The sequence below is a fragment of the Pipra filicauda genome, unplaced genomic scaffold (assembly GCF_003945595.2).
Source record: "Pipra filicauda isolate LSUMZ 115617 unplaced genomic scaffold, ASM394559v2 scaffold236_size1216567_pilon, whole genome shotgun sequence".
Taxonomy (NCBI): Eukaryota; Metazoa; Chordata; class Aves; order Passeriformes; family Pipridae; genus Pipra; species Pipra filicauda.
In genome coordinates, this window is record NW_024104350.1 from 912,343 (window position 1) to 937,161 (window position 24,819).

The window sequence follows — 24,819 nt, forward strand, 5'->3', positions numbered from 1 at the left end:
TCACCTAGAGGAGTCCTGTAGCCCCAAAAATGTGAAGTTCTCATCGCAAAAATGGTAAGAGTACTGCTGTGAAGCAAAATAATTCTGAAAAAAAGTGGTGGTAGGACTACAGCAACGATTGTCAGGAGCTGGACTTTGATGATCCTTGTGGGTCCCTTCCAACTTAGGATGTTCTGTGATTCTATGATTGTTATACCCTTGAGAAAAAAATTACATTTAATCAAAGCTTTTTCTGAAACAAACAAACACAAAAAGATACAGAAACCTTAAAAGGCAAACCCATAGTCTGAGTCATATACATGGTGTGGAAAATTCTGGCCTAAAGTCTTACAGTCTGGTGAAGGTGTCAGCAACTGAAGATCTTGTAGGAAGAGATGGCTGTGCTCAGTTGGGCAGTGAACCTTGAATCACCTATAATTAGGTGAGGAAACATATGTACCAGAAACTATACAAACAAACTATTAATAGCTGCTTCGTTTTCACTGCTCTCCAGCCAGCAGTTCAGGCTGGACCAGGCTCAGAGCTGTGCTGGAGATGCTCTGTCAGGAGGCCTGGCCCTGCTTCATCACACCTGCCTCAGGAAGGTGTTGGGGCTTTGCCTGGTAATAGGGGGTGTTGTTTATGCACAAGATTTACAGGTGCCTCCTGACCCATATCACAGCGGCCAGTGCCTTGGCTTCCTCAGCTGTGAAAGGTGGTGGAGACCCCTGGCTCCTTCCATGCCACTGGGTGCCTTCAGTGTTCGCACATAAATGCTCAAGGAAAATGACTCACTCATATGTTGTGCAGAAATGTGTTCGTCACCTTGTTATTGCAGTGTCTGAGAGGTGTGGGCTTAAGTGGTAGTCCTGGAAAAAGGACTGTTAGGTAAATCCTGGAGATTTAGGTTCAGACTCTTCTATGAATATCCATTTCTAGAAAAAAATAGAAATCTTTCTAATCTTTGTTCTGCTTAGTTAGAACTCACTGACTTCTGCTGCTGCTTCAATATTTCACTGAAAAGAAGGCAAATTTCCCAGTCTGATGGACAAAAAGAAGCTTGTTTGATAGATGTGTGTGTGTTCTATGGATCTTTTAAAATAAAGCATTTAAGAATCAGTTTGAAATCGCACCATGCCTGATGTCAGCTTGCTCTGTGTGGGGAGTCCAAGCAGTGCAGCATCGTTTTTAGCATACTGTGTCTGTTGAAGCACCCTATAGTTTCCTGGATGTTTTCTGAGGTATTTAGATTTATTTCAATGTTTACAATGTATTTGTTGTTCATTAAACATGTTTACTCAGGCTAACCCAACATGAAAGAAATTATCTTGTTTACAGTGGAACTTTGACAAAAATACATACAGGAAAGATAGACAAACACACATAAGCCTGGACTGCTGAGTGAAATATTGATTTGCTGTCACTTTCAGTTTTTCTCATTAGAACTTATTTTATTTGAGCATAACTCTGTACCCCATGTAAATGTGAAGTTGTTAATCTTATTACCGTACAGAAAACAAATTAATTATTATGCATGATATTGGAAATGGATTGTTAGGTTAACATTGGGAAAATTAGAAAAATACACTCATTACTTCAAATTATATCTGATATACAGCTCTGTTTTTAAAATCATTTTCAATATTCAGGTAGCAAATACAACAAGTAGAAAAGCCTTTCTTTTTTTAGTGTGTGGTTTTAAAATTTCAGGCCTCAGTCCCGAATGTTGGATTAAAGACCGCAGTACACAGTTAGACTTTTATATTTTAAACCAGCAGTATTAAACTGGAGCAGATGAAGTTGTTAGATTAAATTTCATCCATCTGCAAGGCAGGATTCATCATGTTGATATAATTGATTAGTATGAGATCTGGGTGGCCTACCTGTATGGGGCAAGGATCTGTATTCCAAGTCTGCTGTCTCACTATGACTGCTTCTTAAGAATGCTTGGATGGGTGGAGGAAGCCCACTAGTGGTATTCTTTTGGAAAAAAAGACAACAAACCAACTACAACAGTATTAGGAACAAGAGAAGAAGTGTTTCTGTAAGGTGTCTTTAGTGGAGAAGCTTGCATGGCTGCTGGAGTGCTGGGGAGCCAGGCTGTGGCCAAATTCCTGTGGTACTAATGACCTTAGCTTGTTAGGGAGTGTGGGTTTGAGTGAGTTGGGGGGAAAGGGAGAGCAAGCTGTCCCACTCGTATTCTCTCTCTCTCTGGAGCATGTAATGTCCTTGCTGGTGAGGCCATGAGAGTGGACAGGGTGGGTGACACGTCCACTCTTCTCATAATGATCAGTTAGTGACAGTCTAGGGGCTGACTGGTGCAAGGGACAGGCACAGACAGTCTGGGCTGGGGCTGTCTTTTAGGATGCCTGCATTCCTTCCTGAAATCCCTAGTCATGGCAGTCATTGAAATTCCTGCTGTGCCTAAGTGGCACTCCTGTGGATAAAGCAGTAGAGACAACCCTCAGCAGCCAGAGCTGTCGGGTCACCAGCCACAGGATTACGTAGTTAGCAAAACTACTAGTTTTTCCTTTTAACATGGAGCCCCCTTTACTCACTGTAAGCAAGAGCCAGAAACTATCTCTTGCAGCTTCTCCTCTGCAGTCCCACAGACTGTGTGAAATGTGTTACTCTCTCCATGAAGAGCTGGCAGGCCAAGAAGCCTCACAGGAACCCAAGTGGTGGAGCTTTTAGCAAAAAGTGGGTAAAAATTTGACATAAAAGGGTAAAGTAACAGCAGTGGAGAGTTTCCACAGATCATCACCCAGTTTATGGTGGGGTCTTTTTGCCCTAATCACATAGACCTGGCAGATCTTTGCTCATGTCAAGCCCTGCCCTCCACCCCAAATGCCCACCAAGGCTGTCTTTCCCTAGCAAGAGATGGTTTTCCTTTCTTTTCCCTGTAGTTTCCTTTACTGTACACCTGGTACAACCATACTTCCCTTCTCAGGCTTGGACAGACCTTTCTTTGGAGAGTGCCACTGTCGTAGCACAGGTGGTGTTCTCTCTGCTGGGCCAGACAGTGAGACAGAGAGATGGGGGAAGTACCCTCAGGTCATCCATGCCAGGCTGCTCAGCACAGAGTCAGCTGGGCTCACAGCCCTCCTGACCAGACCAGTACACTTTCCTACACCATGGTGACAAGCTCCATCTGTCCTGTGCTGTGGGTGAGGCTGGACTGTGGTTTCTTTGGATGGTTTCTTTAGAGACTCCTAAAGGCAGGGAGGGGAACAGAGAAAGGCAGCCACGTCAGACAGCAAGATATTTGTCACACCTTGAATTTCCAGAGGGGTCTCCCAGCTAGGCAACTAGCATTGTCCCTGAGGAAACAAGGGTTTAATGATGTCCCATGTGCCTTGCTGCAAAATTTCTGAAAAACTCCCCCAAAATTGGTTGCAATACTCAAAATAACGCATGTCCTACAGAACAAGAAATAGAGACAATACTGAAATAGCAGCACTAATGAGTGAAGCAAATATCACAGCTGAGCTGTAAAAGTAGTGAGGAAATTCCCCTAAAGAATGTTTTGTTCCGCTTTAGTGATGGTAAATACGAGGCTTTGTCTTCACGGTCTCTGTCGTGCTGGAGGCTGCCATAAACCATGGGAACAAGAGCCCATCCCTTGAAAGAGGAGGTTTATCCCCTGAACCCACACACCTGGGCATTCTTTGGACACAGTTTCATCCCTGGAGCCACAGCTCAAACAAATCTCTGAGACTGAGAAAGAGAGGGACTGAAACATGTTGGAAATTGCATCTTTTCTTCCTGTTTGAGCTGCTAAGTGGGCAAAGACACAGTGCTCCCCAGGGAGCATCACGGAATCATAAAACAATTTGGGTTGGGAGGGACCTTAAAAACCATATAGTTCCACCCCTGTACCATGGGAAGGCACGCCTTCCACCAGACCAGGTTGCTTCAAGTCCAGTCCAACTTGGCCTTGAACACTTCAAGGGAGAGGCAGCCACAGCTTCTCTGGGTAACCTGTGCCATGGCCTCACCACTCTCGCAGGGAAGAATTTCTTCCTAATGTCCAATCTAACCTTGCCCTTTGCCAGTGTGACGCCATTTCCCCTTGTCCTGTTACACCAGGCCCTTATCCAAAGTGCCTCTTCAGCTCAGTTTGATTTTCCTTCCTCCAGAACATACCATGAGGCAAATGGCTTTTCATGATGGTTATAGCTGCATATTGAGCAAACAGGGTGAGTGTTATCAAGCTGCTCCATTTTAATTTTCCTTTTATTGATTTCAAAATTTACCTAAAAAAGAGGTTTCAATTACAAGACAACCTTTTTATATTTCACACTTGGTAATTTTCATACAGCTGTATAATTGGAGGTAAGCAGAATCTGGAGTTAATGAAATAGATTTCTCCATTGTTCTTAAAGTTCCCAGCTAATGACCATTAGAGGTGTGATGATAAAGAGCAGAGCTCTTTGTCATCTGCTCCAAACACTGCCTGTGCCCCTGCAGAATCAGAGTGAGTGCAAATAAAAAGGAGAAATTACATCAAAAATAGATAAGGAGAAGAGAAAAACAATCTTGTGCAGTAATTACTCTCAAAGGAACTCAAGGACTGAAAACATCCTGACTTGTCACTGTAGGTAGCAGGACCAACACAAGTGTCTCACACCCTGTGCATCCTGCAATGCACCATCCTCTTGTGGCCCCTCTGTGGGATGGATTCCGTACATGCACCATTCCTGTGTCTGTGTGTGTGGCACGGGGGAGCAGCCACATTGTGTGCCATGGGGGGGGGAAGCACACAGCTTTGCAAGAGACAGAGGTGAAGGGATGAGCAATGCCACTGCCATGCAGGATTTGGTCCCTCTGGAGGCTGCTGTTACTGCTTTGGGTGTTCTTCAAAGCCCAGTGGATTGAAACAGTGCCCAGGAGCATTTCCAGAGGAAAAAAGTCCTTCGTTTTATTGCATGGCAGTGTGTGAGAGGCTAATGGCTCAGTGGCAGGTGAGAGAAATGCTGCAGAAGCAAAGAGAGGGAGTCAATTCTTGACATGAAAGAAATCTTCCTGACTTTTTAAAGTAAAATCACTGTTAAAGTTTAGGTAGTAAGTGTGGTGAGACTTTCCTGTGTTGTTTTAAATTTTTTTTCCTTGTTGGGCAACAGCCTTTTTTTTCAGCCTGGTGTTAGGCAGAACATTGTCCTGTGATGCAGTGCTGTGCAGCAGAACTTCCCAGAGGGAGAGCTTTGGCTGTCAACAGGGGTGGGAGACCAGAGACAGGGAGGAAGGAGGGGTCTGACTCAGTCTGTGAGTATCCTGGCAGAAGGCAAAACGGAAAAAATGGTCCCCAGAAACATCCTGGTACTGAGCAGAAGAGGTGTTTCAGTGGAAAATGTTGGAAGGCCAGCACTAGCCGACCACTGTGGAGTCACCTTGGGGATGGTGCAATTCACAAGGTCTGTCCCACTGTCGTGTTTTGGGCATTTCAAGTTTGTAAGAGACCATTCCAGCTGGGTCCAAGGATGATGTGGTGATTGAAACCCTGAGCATCTCAACCAGAAAGTGCAACCTCTGCGCATGCCCAGCCAACATCATTTGCTCCTTCCTGGCATCTGAGTGAGCCTGGCTGCAGGTGCTGCATGGGAAAGCCCCTGGCTGCCTTTGTGAGCTGCTCTGCCACAGCCCTGCATAACGTTGCTGATGACAGACATCCCTTCCCAGACATCCTTGCACTACCTTCCTGATCCCAATCTCCATCCATGTGCTCTCATAGGGTCTCTTCCAGCCACATGCTCCTTCCAGCAGTATCTGTGCTCATGGGCCAGTATATATTTAGCCTCCTCTGGCTAAATATCTGTTTGGACATCTGTTTGTCCACAATAGCTAGCAGAACATCCTGGCTGCTGGTGCTGGTCTGCATTATTAAAACCTGACAAATGGCTGTTGGTAAGTCCTTTGCTGCCCCAGTTTCTCATTGCAACACCCATTTTAGAGTGGAGTTCAGCACCCCAGGGTGTGCATCCCCCCTTGCTCTGCCCTAACACTCTCCGGACCGGACCGTGTGTCTAATGGAGGTTCTACCCAGGGCTGCCGTGAATGAGGAACTTCCTGGGCTGTAACAGTGTGGCCTGGGGCTTGAAGACATACAGACATTTCCATCCCTCTTTAATGTTCTTCTTCTTTCAATATCTGCTGTGAACATCTAGCCCTTGTTGCACGGAGGCAATGTGCATTTACTCATTCTTACATGTACTGGAATGGTTCTTAAAACCATAGATGGAAATCTTTCTCCAAGCCACTGTAAGGAGATGGTTAATACACCTACCTGAAGCACCTGCTGTGAGGTATCTGTTAAACAGTCCAGGGGAAATTTGAAATCTCTTTGGAAGCAAATTACATTTGGATGAAAAATACTTTGGCAACTGGGATTTACAGCAGCATCTATTTGTGTTTGTGGCAGCATGTCAACAAAGAGATGTGCTTACTTAGCAATCAACCACTGGTTAGCTGAGGAGGATCAGGAGAATTTTGTACCTATTCCTGTGGGTATTAAATACCTGATCTGGAGAGATTCAGGACCGCACTGGACTCTGATGCTACCCGGTTTCTGATTTTCCCCATTTATTTGATCAGAATTAATTATGTGCTCAGAGGCTGTGACACACTATCCTTTTTTTTTTTGTTTTTTTATAATCAGTAGAAGAGTATTTGTTTAATAACAGAAAACCTAATCTCGGAAAGGTAACAGCTAATACTCTGGGTGTGTCTGCTTTTGAGCCACGAGAAAGGCTTAGATTCTTTAACATTCAGTCTTCTGCTTGCATTTTCTGCACATTACTATGTCAACCAATGCAATCCACTGTATTTTCCTCTCTGCTGGCAATTTTTGGAAGCAGACTATTCAGTGATTTAACTTCCCATCTCCCCATCTACCTCTTCTTCCAGCAATTCTCAAAGCAAAGGAATCAATTTGACCTTTTCAAACGTTTTAATAGCAGCAAACACAAAAGTTACAGCACTGGATGAACTTCAGTCGAAATTCTTTTTTCTTGGCTTTGTCAAGACTTGAGACTGGAAAAGTAAGCATTGTGTAGTGGAGTCAATCGACTTCCAGCCAGAGCCCACATAAAACAACCTCAAACCCAACTAAATCTTGGTTTGTTTATTTTGCATGTAGCCAAAATAGTCCCCTTCTCTCAAAACGTCCATGAGAGGATGCATTCAGACTGCAGGAAGAGGGGCTTACAACTGAGTAGCCGTTCCTCCGAGCACAACGGCATCCCCACAGCCAGATTCTCTGTTCTGCTTGACGCAAAAGTGAGCTGACAACCTGCCCCTCAGGGCATCTCACTTGCCAGGAACTCGGGGCCACTGTTAAAGTCCGAGCGCAGTGACAGAGGGTGGACTTCAAGGGTGCTATTCCATGAGTTCCCTGACCTACAGCTGCGAAGATAAAATTCCTGCTCTGTGCTCTGCCCAAAGCTCTGTAGTCCGCAGGCACTTCACGGCACCCTCCGTCTAGCAAAGAGATCAGCAACATGTTCCATCTCCCTCCTTTCCCTGGTCCGGCTGCTCTGCATCCCCAGACACCCCAGAGAGTCTCAGGGCGTCTCTTTCATCCGCTGTGCGCGCTGGTCACAGAAGCGGCACTCATCCCGCCTCTACCGCTGCATCCGAACAAGCACTTTTCCTCCCCGAGGAGCTGCCGGCGTGCCCCCGGGCCGCAGGGCTCCAGCTCTGCAGCGGACAGTGCCTCGCGTCACGCTTCTCTCGTGTTTGAACAAGGAGCCGTCGCCAGGGGCCAGGGAAGCCCGAACGCGGCCGTCCAGTCGTGCTGCGCTGCCGGGAGGCCAAGCCCTCGCTCTGTCACGTCACTGCAGTAATTTCAGAGAGTACGGTGGAGTTTCTCACAGAGCTCTCAGGAAGAGGTAGAACCCAGCATCTGGTGTGACTTGTCCTCCCTCGGATCCTAGGTCATTTTCAGCTGCTCATGTAAGCATGTCACCAGGCAGAAAGTTCTGCAAAATTGACTTTAAAAGCCGTGTCTTTTTAACTACCAAAATAACCACACTCGAGATCAGTGAAAGTGACTGAGAGAGGGGACTGAAGCGGTCACTGTGGCCCTAAGCCGTTCCACAGTAGGCTGACAAAACAGTTCTGGACTATTCATTGCTGTGATAAACCAGGCTAGTCTTCTGGCTTTGACACACGTTTATATTCAAAATCAGGCAGGCCCCAGTCAGTGCGGCTGTGGAATGGAGGAAAAAATCCTGTAAACCAGTAAGGGGAGCAGCCTTCATGGTGCCAGACAGAGAAGCTCTAGGCAGGTCTTTCAGAAAAGCATTTCACCCGGGCATGGGGCTGGCAGCGACTCTCTCTGAGGAATACGCCCAATAAAGACCATCGGGAACAGACCGACAAGGATCCTCGGCAACTGGAAGCAAGTCTGAGACAGCAGTTAGGGTTAGAAGGGGGGAGTGAAAAATAATAATGAAAACTGGTTGAAAAAGAGAAGTCTCTCAGCATTTCCTGCCCTCCTCTCACGCTCTCAAAAATAAAACTGCTTTTGTTAGCGGCACCACCTCGGCTCTGACTCCTCGCTATACTGACTGGGCAGGGAGAGGACGGAGCGCTGACAGAATGGTCAGCAGTCAGCATCTCCCCTCATTCACTTCCAATTGGGAGATCGTTGTCAGTGGGGACAGCGCACATCCTCCGTGTGCACTAGTGCTGACGGGATGCCTCCACTCTACTCTTTCAAGCCGGTTTTTCTGATGGCTTCCCATTCACAGCTCTCTAAACATCACTGAAGATACTCGATTAAGCTGCCTAAGTGCTCTCAACTTTACAGGACTGCTCACCTAACACCTTTTAAATTACTCCAGTCCAATTAGCATCCGCATCTCAGAGATGACTTTTAACTGTGGGAACATAGCGGGCCAGGATTCTTGCTAAATCTCCTCTGCTTTGAATTTAAAATGTCAGACAAGGAAGGAAAAGGAGGCTGTGGTGCTGCAAAGGAGCACCGGCTATTTCAAAAACAGTAACACCCGCCCTCCCACCTTTAATGCTGCCCAGACTGAGGGACAGTCTATGATTTGTAGCAGCACTCCCGCTCTCCCTATTTGGTGTTGGTGTGTTTTACATAAATGTGGGAAAATGCAGGTAACCACTGCATCCAAAGGTACTGCGGGCCTTTGGATGCTCCCTGCAACCACCTGCCCCTCTACTTCTCCCAAATCTTGGTTACCCATGCCTCAGGAAGAGGAGGCAGCCTCAGGAGCAGTACAGGCCGGTACCTGGGGAGGTGAGGCGCTGCTCCGGCCGCTCCAGGTGTATTTGGCTGCCAGGTGTTAGGCTAAGCCCGCACAGCCTCGGGCGCTGCGGGACGAATGTGAACGTCGTGGGGTGGGAGGGCACACCTTCACGTCCTAACGTTATGCATCAGATATAAAAGGAAAAACGGTTGGGCCGGGTTCGTGATCTTCTCCTTTCTTCAGAGGGCAGGCAACAACAACTGTCCTTGGAAAACTCCAAACCCGAATTTCTGTTGCGCCACTCTTTTTTCCTCTTCGCTGTCATTTTACCTTCTGTTTTCAGAAAGCACAGCATCACTCCAAAACGTGGTCCGGGACATGCCAAGGCCGGGGACCCTCGGCTGTGGCCGCAGCATCGCAGTGGGCTGGCCCCGAGCGCCCCTTCCCGGGGCTTTCTGCCATGGCACGACTCCGTGCCCCCTCAGATGCTGCTCCGGGGAGAGCGGGAGGCGTTTTCCAGGGACATCCTGGGGGGATCCTAGCTACCCCCAGCCCCGCTGGCCCCCGAGGCACTGTCCGTTCTTGGGGACAGCGGCAGCTTCTTCTCGGCGTCCGTGGGGCGCAGGTTCTCGCACCCGGGCTTAAATCTCACCCTCGGTCCCGGCACCGCGGGGGTCGGTGCCAGGCCGCGGCGGGGTCCTGCAGCCGCGCTCTGGGGGGCACCGCGCGGGGAGCAGAGCGGGTCCCAGCCCTCCCACCTTGGCAGGGGGTGAGGGGGGCCGCTCCCCGCCGGAGCCCCCACGTTGTTTTCGTTAACGAGGCCGCGGGGATGGCCGGCGGGACCGTGAGAAGACCGCACGGGCCCGGCACTCCGCAGCGTGCCGGGGGCCGGCCTCCATTCCCGCACCCCGCAGAGCTGCGCATCCCGCGGGCCCACACGGGTCGGTGCCCGCGTGTCCCCACAACTACGGCCGCGCTGGCAGACGGGTGGGGCCAGGCCAGTCCCCCGCCGCGGCGCCTCTGCCACCTCCCCGCGCTCTCTCTCGGGCCGAGACGAGCGGCGAGAGGGAAAGCGGGAGCCCTGTGACCTGTTTTTTAAGACAATAAAGTATTTTTCGTTCCTTTCCCTGGATGAGGTCAGAGAAGCGCTCCCGGGCTGCTCGCGTTGTCGGGGCCGGTGCGGCCAGGAGAGACGAGGCGAGACGGGCGCCTGAAGGGAGGGGACGGAATGGGACGGGGGGGGGGGGGGGGGGGGTGTCTGCCTTGCATTTGGGCGGCTCCTTTGGGTGTGCCTCCCCTAGGGAAGGACCCCCTATCCCAGAGCGGCGGGTTTCATTTTCGGCGGCGGCTCCGGCGGCGGCTATTTCTGTGTAAGCAAATGAGAGCGAACAGAGACTGGTGGGAAAGGAAGCAAAAGCGCGAGAGGCCGAAGCCGGCCTCGCTTCCTGAGCCAGGCAGGCGGGGGTCCCGGAGGACCCAGCCCGTCCCAGCCGCGGACCCCCGCGGGGACGCCGGTCTTCGGATGCGACTGCGTCCGAGGCGGAGAGATGGTCGGGATAGAAATAGGAGAGTTTGGAAACAAGATTCGCGTCCATGTTAGCTCCTGGTGGGAGCCGCGTTGGGGTGGAGGGGCTGCGCCGGGCGAGGCAGCCCCGTCTCCAGCCTCGCGAAAGGGGCCTCGTCCTAAACTAGACACATCCTCCGTCCCCGCAGGACCCGGCCCGAGCGGGGCTCCCCAGGCCGCTTCGCTCAGGGGAAGCGGACGTGTCCCCCACTCTTAGTCCTCCTCTCCCCTCCCCTGGTCGATACCCCGGCGCGGTGGCGGTGGCGGGACGGCGGGGGTAGCCCGGGAAGGGGAGCAGAGCAGAGCAGAGCCCTCCTGCGTCCCCGCCAAGCAGACCGGTTCCGTGCCTGGGGTTCCTCGGGAGAGGGGCCGCGGGCCGTGGGTGTGCGCGGGTGGGAGTAGGTGCGTGGCTGCAAATGCCGGTGGGCGCTGAGAGGGGGACTGCTCACCGAGCCCGTAGCCCCGGGAGGTGTCCCGGGGCCGAAATTTGTTTTGGCCTTGGGAAGGGAAGGGCCTTTATTCCCCCCCACCACTCGATTCGCTGAAAAATAAACCTGGGAAAGGTCGAGGCCTCGTGATTTCTCCCCTTCCCCTCTACCCACCCTCACCCACAGCGGTGGGTCTGCATGCTCCGCGCGAACGGAAGGTGCGGGGGGAGCCAGAGTGGAGCCCTTCTGGGCCAGGAAAGCCCTGCCCAGGCCCTCGCGCCTCCACTGGGCCGCTGGTCCCCAGTCCCCTCCGCGGCCCAAGATATGTCCTACGCCGAGGGACGCGGGGCAGGGCAGGGCCAGAGGGATGCGGGCGCGGGGATCTCTCCGCCGCCCCCCCAGGTGCCGGCAGGCGGGCCCCTGTCCCACCCCCGCGGCGGCCCGGCCCGGCGGGGAGCGTGGCCCCGGGGGCGTCAGCGTCACTCCCGGCCCGGGAAGGGGAAGTCGGTTCTGCTGAAAAGTTGGTGACGGGCTGGGGCAGAAGAGGCAGACCGGGCAGGTGCCGCCGCCTCTGCCGTAGCCGCGGAGCGCTCGGGAGGCGGCTGGTTGCGAGCAAAGTTTGATTCCTGCTACAACACATGTCAGAGTTTTCTTGGGTTTTGGCTGCGTCTGGGGACATCTTGTGATGTTTTAGAGAACAGGACATGATCTCACATGGCGAGGAGCTCTTTAGTCTCTTAATCATTTCACGGTTCCTTCAGAGGCTTTTTTCCACCTAAAACGTTTAGTTTCAGCTCAGTGATCAGCTGCAAAAGCTCGGCGGGGAGCGGAAGAGTTGAATTATTCCAACCTGAGAGAGGCCCTCAAAAAAAGAAAAAAAAAAAGAAAGAAAAAAAAAAGAGAGAAAAATAAAGAAGAAAAAAAAGGAGAGAAAATAAAGAAGGAAAAGAAAGAAAAGAAAAAAGAGGAAAAAAAAGAAAAACAAACGAGAAAAGAGGAAGAGGAAAGAAAAACAGAAAATACAAGAAAAAGAGAACAGAAAACAATAAAAAGAAAAGGGAAAAAAGGAGAAAAAGGAAGCGGTAGCAACACGACGTGGAAACTTTTCCTTCCCTCCGTTTTCCCAAGTCCTGCAGAACCGAGATGGAGCTGGAGAAAACCTACGCGACCCCCCGGGCCGGCCGGACAGGTGGGACTCGGGCCGGGGGCTGCAGGGAGCCCAGCGGCTCTGCGGACGAGGGGGACGCCGGCGTGGGTAGGGGCGGGCGGGCGAAGTGTCCGAGCGGGCGGCGGGACCAGCTCCCCGCGGGGTCGTCGGGGTGGCGAGGGGGGCTGCCGAGACTTCCGAGCTCCACAGAGTGGCCGCCCTGGTGTCCGGTGGCCCCGCGGCTGGGAGCGGACGGGTTGAGGGGGCGGCTGGGAGCGGACGGGTTGAGGGGACGGCCAGGCGAAGGGACTGAGACCGGGGACTGGCGAGTGGCAGCGAGGAGCCCTGTCAGGGCGTCCCTGCGGGGAGCGCGGCGGCAGCGCGGCCGGTGGCCATTGCGGAGTCGGCCTGGCGGTTTGGTGGCGGAATGCAATTCCGAAGCGATCGATGGGGCCTTTTATTAGTTAAATCGCCTGAATAATCGTTTAATCGATAAAGCATTTCATGGCGCGGCGGAGGCGGCCGGGGGCGGGGGGGCCGCAGGGGCGGCAGCACCGGCAGCACTGCCCGGGCTGGGCAGGACGGGAAGGACGGGACAGGGGACCCCGATACAAGGCGCCCCGAGGCCTCTGCCGTCTCTGGCCCCGGGCACCGCGGGGCCGCCGTATTCCTGAGATGCTTTGGGCCGATGGGTCCTCACAACAGTGCCGCGCAGGCAAGGAGGAGGAGGAGGAGGAGGAGGAGGAGGAGGAGGAGGAGGACGGGGAGTAAAGGCAGAGACGAAGGCCGGGCAGGATGGGAGCCGGCCCTGCCTGTCTGCCCGGCCCCTCCGCGCAGGATGGCGGGGTACCCCCCGGGCTCTGCTTGCCCGTCATCCCCGGGGGCTCCTCCGAGCCAAGATGCTGAGCGGCGACGCGGGGCGGCCGGCCCGACGGCTGCGGGGCTGCGCAGGGAGTGGCCCTCGCTGTCCCTCGGCTGGATCCTGTGTCCCGACCCTGCGGTGGCGGTTCGGCCGCGGCCAGGAGTTTCGTCTTCAACGAAAACTCGCCCCGAGTCCACCCGCCGGTCCCCTGCCGCCGACGGGGCACCACGGCACGGTCCCACCGCCACCGAGACCCAGTGGCTGAGCTCGGGGGGGTGGGGGGGGGTGTGGGTGGGTCTCGCCCGGGGCCGGCGGATGAAGCTCTTCGGAGCCCCCTCCCACACGAGGATCCCGGTGAGGGGGACAGCTGGAAGGCGAGGCCGAGGGCAGGGACGTTCGTTCGGCGGGGCTCTGCCACGCCACCGGGGTCACCCGCAGCGGGACAGGCGCAGCCCCAGGGGATTATCCGGGCCTCCTCGCCGGGCCCTTAACTCCAGACGGGGCAGCACTGCCGGGGGCGGGACCCACGGGCGCGGCAGCCAGAGCGGGAACGTGCCGCCTCTGGGCGCGTCAGCCGTCGGCCCCGACTCGACCGCAGGCAGCACGAGCGAGCGGAGATCCCTACCAGGACACCGGCCGGCGTCCCTCCGCGCCCGCACCGATGGCCCGGGCTCCCGGGGGCACGGAGGACCCACGGCAGCGACACGTGCCATCCGACCGCCGGGGAGACCAACGGCCTCAGGAGGCTCCATCGGGCCGCCGGCTGACGCACGCCCACAGGACGGCCCGTCACCCCATCGGGGGTCCCGCGGCCGCGGCCCCGGGGTCCCCCCAGACCCGAAGGAGACCCCCCACGCCACGGTCACGCGTGGCTGCGCTCCAGCCACGCCCCGCGGGGGCGTACGGCCCCGCCCCCCATTGGCTCGCAGCCCGCCAATAGGCAGCGCCCCCGCCCGGCGGCCAATGCGGGGCACGGCAGGTGAACTTTGCGATTGGCCGCGCGCTGAGTGACGATCGGGCCCCGCCCCCGCCGCTGTCCGCCCGCGCAGTGCTGAAGCTCCGCCCGCCGCCCCCTCCGCGCGCACCGTGTCCGCGCGGGGCCGCGAGACGGGGGCGGCCCCGGGGCGGCCCCGCCGGACCCCCCCGTCCGCCCCTCCCGCCAGCCCCGCCCTGAGGCCCCGCGGCCCCCGCCCCCGCCGCCCGCCACAACCCCCGCCGCCCGCCGCCGGTCGGCAGCGCGCCGGGCGCACCGCCCGAGCCAGCCAGGCTCCGCCGCCCCGGCGGCCGACGGCGGGCGGAGGGGAGGGAGGGAGGGAGGGGAGGGAGGGAAGGGAGGGAAGGAAGGAGAGGAGGGAGGGGAGGGGAGGGGAGGGGAGGGGAGGGGGCGCCGCCGCGGCCCCGGTCCCGGCGGGCGGGCGGGCGGGCGGACGGGCGGGCGGGCGGGCGGCAATGGGCGCGCCGAGCCTGAGCCCCAGGTCGGACGGCGGCCGCTGACGGGGCGGCCCAGTCCCGCGGGGCCGCGGCGAGGCCGGCCCCCGCCCCGCTCCCCGCCCTCTCACACACCTTCCCCCGCCGCTCCCCTCGCCCACCGCCGCCGCCCCGCCCGGCGCAGCGAGTTGCTGCGAGCGGCGCGGCGGGGGGCGGCACAGGCGGAGCGCGCCACCGCCCCGGGACCGAGCCCCGAGGACGGGGCGCCCGCCCCCGCCGCCGCCCGCCCCGGCCGCCACCGCCGCGCAGCCGCCGGCACCGCCAGCACAAAGAGCCGTCGGGCGGGCAGCGCCAGGCTCTCGGCCGCCGAACCGAGACGCCCGCCCCCTCCGCGCCCAGCACCGCCCCGGAGCCGGGCGGCGGGTGCCGAGGATCGGCGGTCACCCGGGAAGAGGCCGGGGGCAGGAGCGCAGCCCGGGGCGGCCTCTCCGCGCCTCCCCGACGGGGCCTCCGGAGTCTGCAAGCGGCGCAAGAGTCGCGCTTGGCCAGCGCTCTCGGATACCGCGACCCCACTCGAGGCGGGACTCTCCGCTTTTCTTTTTCGGTTTTTATTCAATTTTTTTTCCGCCTTGGTTTTTTTTTTTTTTTTTTTTTTTTTTTTTTTTTTGGTGGTGGTTTGGTTTTTGGTGGTTTTTGTTTGTTTGGTTTTTGTTTGTTTGTTTGTTTGTTCCCCCCCTTCTGGTCGGTCTCCGGGCTTTTTCGTGGGCTCCTTCCCCCAGCCCGAAAACCGAGCACTGCTGGCGAATCTAGATCAGCTCGCCGAGGCCGCCCGGCCCCGGACCGCTCCGATGGAAATACACTGTAAGCACGACCCGTTCGCAGCAATGCACAGTAAGTGGCTGTTTCTTCAACTTGTCTGAGCGGCCGCGCGCGACCGGCTCCCTCCGCGGGCCCCACCGGGCCGGCCGCCGACGTGTCCCCTCGGGAAGGCCAGTGTGCTGCGGGAGCGGGCTGGCCCGGGGGTTATTTTACCATAAAGAGTTGATGCTTTTTCGTGTGTGTATCTGTACATACGGATATACAGACACGGCTACCAATGTGTGTACAGCCATCGATACATATGAACGCGTGCCTGTGTGCATAGATGAGTACATAGATGTTATATATATGTGCATGTGTTTATTTTTCCCCCTAAATCAAATCTTCGGGAAGACAGCCGCGCGGTATTCCCGGCGAACGGAAAAGTTGATCTCCTTTCTCTTTTTCAAAATTTCGAAATTCGTTAATTGGAAACAAAGCAAAAAAACTCCCACAAACAAACAAAACAAAACAAAACAAAACAAAACAAAACAAATCCACCACCCAAAAAGCAAACCAACCAAACAAACAACCCCCCCTCCAAAAAACAAAACAGAAAAACCCGAAACCAACCAAACCGAGCCAATGCGAAGAGCGAGGAGCGGGGCTGTAGGGAAGATTTTTTTTTTCTTTTTAAACCCTGGAGAACGGTGTCGTGATCGCGGTTCTGTGAGCCCGGCGCCGGGCAGCCTGGCGGCGGAGCGGGCGGCCGGTGAAGTTAACAGGTCGTGCACTGTGGGTTCGCCCGAGATTTGTTGTGCTTGAGAGGTCGGGGAAGACTTATCCATTAGCACAGTGTTATGTGAAATGACATCTTCTCTCACGGTGAGTTAAACGCTGCATTACGGCAAGAGATTGCGAGGAAATTTAAGGTAGAACTAATCTCATTTCCCGGTGCACCACAGCCCTTCGGCTCAAAGAAATTTGTTTGCAAAATAAACCACCGAGCGCCGGGGCTAGAGATTAACCTCCCTCCCTCGTGCTCCCTGCGCTCCCCGTTCATTTGCTCACTTCCCATCCCTCTCCCCATCGCTCGCTTTCTGGGGTTGTTCAGAGCGGGGACGGCGGCCGGTGACGGGCTCTGCCGTCCGCGTGAAAGCGGACTGTGCCTCCCGCGGCAACGCGGCTTTCGATACCCGCGTTTAAATTCTCTCCCGGCACTGAACAAAATCACGTTTATTTTAAGGCGAACTTTAAGGTCGGAAAGGCCGCGGTGCGCGATGCGGGGGGTGGCGCGGAGCCCTCTTCCGCCAGAGCGCCCCTTGCCAAGGGTGGCAAGCGGACCCGCAGCCCACAGAGGACGGGCTCCACGCGTGGGGCCAGACACCCCAGGCGGGTTTCAGCAGCGCCCTCCGTCATTCGCGGCCGTGAAAAATCGATGTCTTCCGCAGGAATCTCGGGGCAAACAGAAGGAATAAAACCAAAATGCCGGTGTCTTCGCTCTGGCCTCGGCCGCGGCTGGGGAGTCACCGGGGCCATTCCCTGCCAAACGATCTCCGGACCCGCGTCTCCTCAGAGCAGAAGGGTGGATGGACGTGGGGGTCGGGACCGCCGTGAAAAGGGGAGCCGGGGGGGCAGCGGGGGCAGCTGTCCGCCGGGGGAGCGGGGCGGCGGCTCGACCCGGGGAAACGGCGGAGGGGGTTGGGGGGTCCCGAGCGGCACCTCGGACCCTTCTGTCCCGGCACAGTCCCTGCGGCTCTTAGTCCCGCATGGGCAGAGCCCTTGGCCGCCGCCGTCCAGGGCCCCGGGGGCGCCGAGGCGGGCAGGGGATAGCCGAGGTGGCCTGCATCCCCGTCGGTGGCTCCCCGGGAACGGCCGCACCTCGGCTCGTCCGGGCCCCCGCCCGTCCCGGCTGCACCGCGGCTCCGGGCTCGGCCCGCGGGCCGCTTGTCGGTGCTGCCCCCGCCCGAAAGAGCATACGAGTCTCTCCCCCTCCCCGCTCCCTGTGGAGACCCCGGACTGCGGAGAGGGGCACGGAGGTGGGGCGGTTGCCTCGTTCCCGCACCGGGCCGCGGACGGAGCTCGATGACCCCCGGGCTCCAGCAGCTCACGGCCCGACGGGGCCCCCGACCAGCAGTCACCCGGGAGCGCGACCGCGGCAGAGATGCCCCGGCGGGCGAGAGCCGGTGCTGCTCCCGGGGCTGTGGCAGGTTTGGGGGAAGGGACGGCGGCGGCCCGAGTCTTTGTTCCCGGCGCCTGGAGAGCCTAAGCTCCAGGCCTGGGCAGGCCCGAGCCCTGCCGGCCTCCGGGGGCTGGGACGGGCTCCGGGGGCAGAGTCGGCCACTTCCCTGAGGAAACGCATGTCTTAATGATGCCTTCCCTACTCTTTTCTTCATGTTCTTTCTCCCTCCCTCCCTCCCTTCCTTCCTTCTTTTTCCTTCCTTCCTTTCCTTCCTTCCTTCCTTCCTTCCTTTCCTTCCTTCTTTACTTCCTTCCTTCCTTTCCTTCCTTCCTTTCTTCTTTCTTCACTTCCTTTCTTCCTTCCTCCCTCCCTCCCTCCCTTTCTTCCTTGCTTCCTCCCTCTTTCCCTTCCTTCCTTTCTTTCCTACCTCTCTTTCCTTCCTCTCTTCCTTTCCTTCCTTCTTCCCTCCCTCCCTCCCCTCCTTCCACTGTCCCTCCGTGCCTCCCTCCTCTCTCCTTCCTCCCTTTCTTTTTCTCCATTTCCTTTCCCATTCCATCCTTTTTCTCTTTTCTTTTCTTTTCTTTTCTTTTCTTTTCCCTTTCCCGTTTCTTTCCACCCTCTTCCCTTTCCCTTTTCTTTTCCCTTTCCTTTCTCTTTCCTTTTTCTTTTCTTCTGTCCTGTTCTCCCCTTCTTCCCTCTCCCCTTGCATGAACACCACCACAGGACCTTCCCGCTCACACTGAGTGCACTGTGCATGATTCCCCGAACTTAAAGCCCTGAGAAGAGGTGAGGAGCCCGAGGTCTCGTTCGCCGCAGCCTTGTGGGGCAGCTCCCGTTCGCCTCCGCCACCGAGTTGTCCCTTACCCCAGCCCCGGCGTCCCGGGCGCCGCGGCAGCTCCCTGGTCAGGAGTCCCGTCCCCGGAGTCCGCTCCGGACTCCCGGCGCTCGGAAGGGAAGCACGAGCCTGCGGCTGGCTGAGCCGCTGGCACAGTCTGCCTCTCGCACCGGAGAAAGCAGAGCAGGCGTTCGTCTGCTCACCACAGGGCTTAGCATCACATTTTTCATGTGGGTTCATTATGTGTCCTGACAGTTTTAGAAGGTGTTTGCAAAGTTTGACAGCAGTTAATCAATAGTGAAATGACCGGATTTAAATAAAAATAGCTCTCTATAATCTATGTTTTTTAACACTGAGGCATTTGGCTTGTCAGTTTATTCAATACAGTTCAAGCCCTGTGCAAATAGAGAGATTTTTTTTTTTTTTTTCCCCAAGAATTGGCATCTGTACTGCCCCTGTGGCTTGTTTTCAGCTTCTACACTCCTCTGTAATATAAGTAGTTTGGATGAATAACAACACCAGGGTTAATTATATTACCTCCTGGTACATGGGATTATTATGTGTTCATGGGGTTTACACAGTTTCATTGCTATTCCTCCAAGAGGATCCCGTTTCCCACCATATATATGATTCACCTTGCTAAAGGTGAACGGTGCAAATCTGTTCAAATAGGAGTAATATACTGGGCTTGCCCAAGTGTTCATGCTTTATTTGTGGGATCATAATATCTCCAAAGGCTGCCGCAAATTTTAGGAGCAGAATCATGCTCTTTTTATTTTCCTCTTTTTTTTTTTTTTTTTTTTTCCTTTTCTCCCTTGATTAATTCAAGGCATCTGTAAAAACAAAACCAAAACCACAGCGTGTTTCATTTCAGGTATCTCCTATGTTCAGACAGAGGCACTGTGTGGGCTGAGTGATCACGCAGCCTTATTTTCCACTGACCAGCCAGAGGCTCTGACCAGCCTCCGCTTCACGGGGCAGCACCAAGCCTGCCCTGGAGTTCGTGATTGGGTGAAGGAGGTTTTGGGAGGAGGATTGGGGTTAACCCGGGGTGCCGCGCACGGCTGCGTGATTCCCCGTGGCCATCTTCCCCGAGGGGCCCCGGTGTGCCTTCAGCGAGTGGCATTGCGGCAGCGCGGCCGCCTTCCTGCTCTGCTCAGGGAAATCAGACCGATGCTGGGGAGGCGATGACAAGAGCCGGGGAGCGCTGGGACTGGGGGTTCTACTCTGCAGAGACGTCTAAAACTCTCACACAGCTCTTCTCCTGCTCTTCTCCCCCTCCCCTGTGTGTTTCAGGACATGGAGGGGTGAATCAGCTGGGGGGTGTTTTTGTGAATGGCCGCCCCCTCCCAGATGTCGTTCGCCAAAGGATCGTGGAGCTCGCCCACCAAGGGGTCCGACCGTGTGACATCTCCCGGCAGCTCCGCGTCAGCCATGGCTGTGTCAGCAAAATACTTGGCAGGTAATGGGGGGACGGCGAATCCTTCTGTGTCCGTCAAGAGAAGAGTGTCGGTGTTGGTCCTGAACTGGAGGCTACAAACAAACGGAGACTTGTAGAAATCAGGAGATCAGTCCAGTGAGGAGAAGGGCTTCCTGATCACTCGTGGGTTTATATGTCTGATGTGGAAAGAAAGAGCCACTGTGTCTTGTTTCACAGCTTCTTGTACGTAACTCTAATGCAAAGTGCAGAATGCCGTGTGTATTTGCTGTATATATGGCATATGTCCTGCAGCTGTCTGTTCTGAACAGGAGAGGAAATCTGGCAGTCATCTTCAGCAAAATGTGAAAAAAAAGTAGAAGTTGTGGAAGTTACTTGTTTTGCTTCCTGAAGACAACTGTCTTTTAACAATACTATCGTTATACATTTCATCAACATTGCGTGCACTCATACAGGCTACTCTGCAATATGTCCTACTATTTATGATTAAACATCTTTTTCCCTTCTTCTGCTGGATTATGAAAGTACAGGTTACAATAAGAAACTAGGAACCATCTTAATTGTAGCTATTTTGGAAGTAACCCTCTATTCAGGTGGGAGCTGCTCCAAACACTATGGCACAGGAAATTAAACTCTGAATTCATTTTATTTCCTGGTTTCATTTTAAAATTTGACGTAGATTTTGGTAAAAAATACCATCCTCGCTTTTTTTTTTTTTTTAATTTTTAAATTTTGTGAACAAATCTAAACCTAATTAATGCAAATTATGATGTTAAAATGGTTTTTAACCCCAGGTATTCAGACATACTTGGGCAACTTATATTAAGGGAAATTTAAATTTTTTTTTCAGAGTATGTTTTCCTTGTTCATCTAGAAAAGTTAATTCCCAATATGTTTGCTAAACTTTCCCAGTTAATTTAATTGTTTAGAATTTTACTATTTTTATTTTAACTATCTTTTTCTTTCCCAATTTCTAACCAACTTGCTGGACACAGCATAGCTGCAGAGACTGTTAAGGCTTTTTTGTTTTGTAGTATCATGCATGGGATCTGTTGGATTAACAGCATTTCTTACCACAGGGTGGTCATTTATGCGTTCAGATTTGTCAGGTTCATAGGTCCCTGGTTTTGGAGTTCTTGTCACTACTTTCTCCACATCCACCTTACCTCTACCTGCCCAAACTGATGAGCGGCACCCCCACAGCCCGGCTCAGTCTCAGAGCTGCAGGAGCCGGCATTGCTGCCTGCGCTCAGTGTCCCTGCTTTTTTTCTCATGCCTTCCTTGAAGTTACATGTCTTCACTGGCAAGTTACATGCATTCTTCCCAGTGGACTTTTGAAAACTCAGATGCCTTGACTGTTTTATAAAGGCAAACTTTCCATGGGCTTTATCCTGCCCATCACAGGCTGTTTCACCCGCTTATGGCTCCGCACCCGCAGCCAGCAGAGGCCTGAGCTCCCTGCCTGGCTGGTGTGGTTTGGCTGGCGATGCTCACTACCGCAACAGAATTGCCACCAATTCCCATCAGGACCAACATATAGCTTGGAAACGCCAATTTATTTACCCACCAGGAAAAAGTCTGGTGGTTTTAGTTTTGACAGTTTAGGTCTACTGCTAGATATATTTGCACTGTAGAGCTCAGAGTTCTGCTCCAGAGCTCTGTCATTAAAGTTGTCAACAATAAATTGGAATTTCATAGCTCATTATTTTCATAACTAATAAGTACAGTGGGTAAAATGTCTCTGTAATTGCAACTCTGTGTTGTGTGTGTTTTTTTCATATGTGTTCATGTGTGTGAAAAATGGGAATCCTTACATTGGGAATTTTATGATTAGAATTTTTCAGTCCTCAGTGCAGCTTTAAAAAACACCCAGAGGCAGGGAACCAGCAGTTGCAGGGCAAATGAAGCTCTCACCCCTCGGAGGAGGGTGCCATGGACGTGCCCACCCTCCACTTGCTTTGGCAACTTTCCGTGAGCAAAAGGCCTTGACTTGATGTACATGAAAAGATGTGCAGCCATTCTTGCCTTTAAAATGGAGATGGGAGCCAAGGATGACAGAGCTGTATAGACTGCAGGCCCTGCAGTTGCCCCCAGGTTCCTCACCAGGATGGAGAGGAGAGGGATGTCAGCAGCAGTGCAGTGTGAGGGCTGTGCCCATCACTGTGAGTTCCCCCAGTGCCCAGGGAAGGGGGTCTGGGCCCAATCCTGCACCTCTTGTGCAAGTTGAGCCTTCCCATGGGCTCACGTGTGCTTTGGCATGGCTTGAGGCTGTGAGAGTGGTCAGGAGTTAAAGAGTTAGCTTGAGAGTGGTCTTGCTGCCCAGAGGGCACCAGGGCTTCGTCCTCTGGTGAGCTGGCCACAGCCACAGCACTGTGGTGTCAAGGCCCTTCGCTACCGTGGCTTTCCTACTGTGGTGATTGGCTGTGGGAAAGCATCAGCTGGCATGTGCCCCATGGTGTCTGGTGCTGCTGGGGATGCTCCTCTCTGCCAGGCTTGGCCTGTGGTGCAGGGTACTGACCAGGAGTGCTGTTGGAGAAAAACACTGAGAAATGTTTGTGAAATCCATTGTTCTGACTGGATCTAAGAAAATTGTGACTTTTGTCTGGTAGCATTTGTGGTATTGCCTGGTTGCCTTCTACATCCTCCTCACAGGAGAGGTGCCAGCAGCCAAGGTTTTATAAAGGGTGCAAGGTTTTATAAGGTTTATGGGCCGTATTTGCCATTGTTTTGTCACGTTCTTGTGAAAGTTCACAAGGTGCTGGATTTTGCCTCTCTGACCTAAAACCTGCTGCATTTAGGGGCAGCGGGAGGGTTAACCCATTCCTGACACTCAACGCTTTAGAGTTACTTTAATGGCTCATGGAGACTGGTAGCTCCATGTCAACATCTGCACCCAGAATATCTGAGAACATGTATGAACAATTTGGTGTCGGTCCCTTTAAAGGACTTTTAGGCCCTGCATACAGAAAGACTGGAAGACAGGTAGCCTGGCAGAAATTTGATGAACACAGTTGTGTGTTTCAGTGAGGCAGACTTTGGCTGTGCAGACTGTTTGTGCTTTGTTCAGGCTGGAAAGATGGGGGAATTAATTTCTGGGGTTTTTTTATGTAATGATTATGTCAGATAGCTGCAGAGAAAATATATTAATAAACAGTCTTACATTCTTGCTTGAGAGTTTCTTCTGAGTTAGAAATATGGGTGCGGAGCAGCAAGTGGTCATGTTTGAGCTCCTGAGAGTGCAGCTCGGTGGGCGTCCGGTCGAGACGTTGACGGAGTAGGGGTCTGCTCTATATGAAAGGGATGTGCAGAACTGGGGCAGCTGGTGTGGTGGCTGAAGGTAGGCACGGGGCTTGTTTTTTATCTGGTCACAAGATACAAAGAAGTGCAGGCCTGGGAAACAGCCTTCTGCATGGAGCATTCCGACCGCAGCAGAGAAGAGCGTGGTCTCATTCTTGGTCTCCATTCTGGCCCACATCAGACAAGGTGCAACTTCTGCTCTCAGCAGCGTGTTCGATACTTTGTTTATTAAAAGGGGAGACTCACCTGGCCCAGGAATCTCAGTTGGTGTATTGTTGCAAAACTACCAAAAGCAGTTGCTCTTGTGTGCTTTATTTGTGAAGAATTCTGCCAGTTTTCTGTTGGTTTAGGGATCCCATTCTCCACATTTCCTGGGGGCATGGCATCAGCAGAATTGCTGGTGGGGGTGATGATGCTGCACCTGAGGAAAGAGCCGGTCACAGAAACCAATCCCCGCATCAGCTGGATCCCTCTGGAGTGCAGGCAGCTCCCTTTCCCTCAAAAATTGTGATTGATACTAGTGAAAACATAATGCTGAAAAAAATACATTTAAAAAACATGAACTATTAAAACCCTAATATGCATATTCAAACCATAAAATAGAAAAAAGATATGCTGGCATAGGTATTCCAGATGTGCAAATAAAATAGAATACCTAGCCATTATTTTGCTCTGAAATGATAGCAAGCTGTAGATATTAATGACAGAGAATTTCTGTAGAAGCAGTAATTTGCTACCGAAGAGTCCACTGCAAAAAGTGTTCTTTGGTGTGATTTGTTTTTATTATTGCTAGTACTGCTGATTAATAACACACATTTTCAGTTAATTTTGGATCTCAGCGTGCCCTTTAATCTTGCATTGTTTCTTTTGTCTTGCTATTACAGAAAAATATATATTGTATCCAGAGGCCCAATTCCAATTACTATAAGTTAATCTATTAGGTGATAAAGCACTACATAGGCAGAAAATGTGTATGTGAAAGTGAAGATGTATCTCAGGTTTTGCTGGGCTTTGGTTACCTTGAAGTGATGTTCTCTATAAATCTCAGAACATGTTCTCTGTCTGTGTGTGATAACTAAAGCTTTGTTTTGGATGTTGTCCCAGGTATTATGAAACCGGGAGTATTAAGCCTGGAGTGATTGGAGGATCAAAACCAAAGGTCGCCACACCCAAAGTTGTCGAAAAAATTGCAGAGTACAAACGCCAAAATCCCACCATGTTTGCCTGGGAGATCAGGGACAGGCTCCTTGCTGAGCGAGTGTGTGACAATGACACCGTGCCTAGTGTCAGTTCCATTAACAGGTAAAGCTCGGTCTGGTCCTGGGGTGGATGCTCCACGGAAGCACTGTCTTTGCATCCTTGTCTTTTAGTATGACTGGGTGTTTGGGGCTGTTTGCAAGAAAAGCAGCTTCATGTGTTTCCCTGAGGTGTTTGGGGCTGGGGAGCAGCTGTGGGCTTGCTTCGGTGGCTGAAGCATCACAGACGATGAGCGTTTTCTAGGAGTGGACAGGTTCTGCTACCAGCTTTTGCTTCTTTCCCATTCTTTCTCGAGTCTGTGAATGGGGGAACCTTGCTGGGAACGACCCTGTGTGTTTGCTTTGAATGAAGCCCCGGTTCTGCTCAGTGTGGTGGGGGTTCAGTGGGAC

The 24,819-nt window shown here is 53.5% G+C and overlaps 1 protein-coding gene across 2 annotated transcripts in view; it reads left to right on the forward strand.

Moving 5' to 3' along the window:
- Positions 1-12,329: 12,329 nt before the first annotated feature.
- Positions 12,330-24,819, forward strand: part of PAX5 (paired box 5) — a 127,979-nt gene continuing 115,489 nt past the window's right edge. Inside the window, exons 1-3 of one of the 2 annotated variants that reach the window (XM_039381688.1) lie at positions 12,330-12,375; positions 19,735-19,900; positions 24,278-24,475. In XM_039381688.1, coding sequence (XP_039237622.1) covers positions 12,330-12,375; positions 19,735-19,900; positions 24,278-24,475 — 410 coding nt within the window. Of the gene's footprint in view, positions 12,376-15,415; positions 15,515-19,734; positions 19,901-24,277; positions 24,476-24,819 lie in introns of those variants that run through there. The other variant, XM_027723365.2, reaches the window with a different exon arrangement.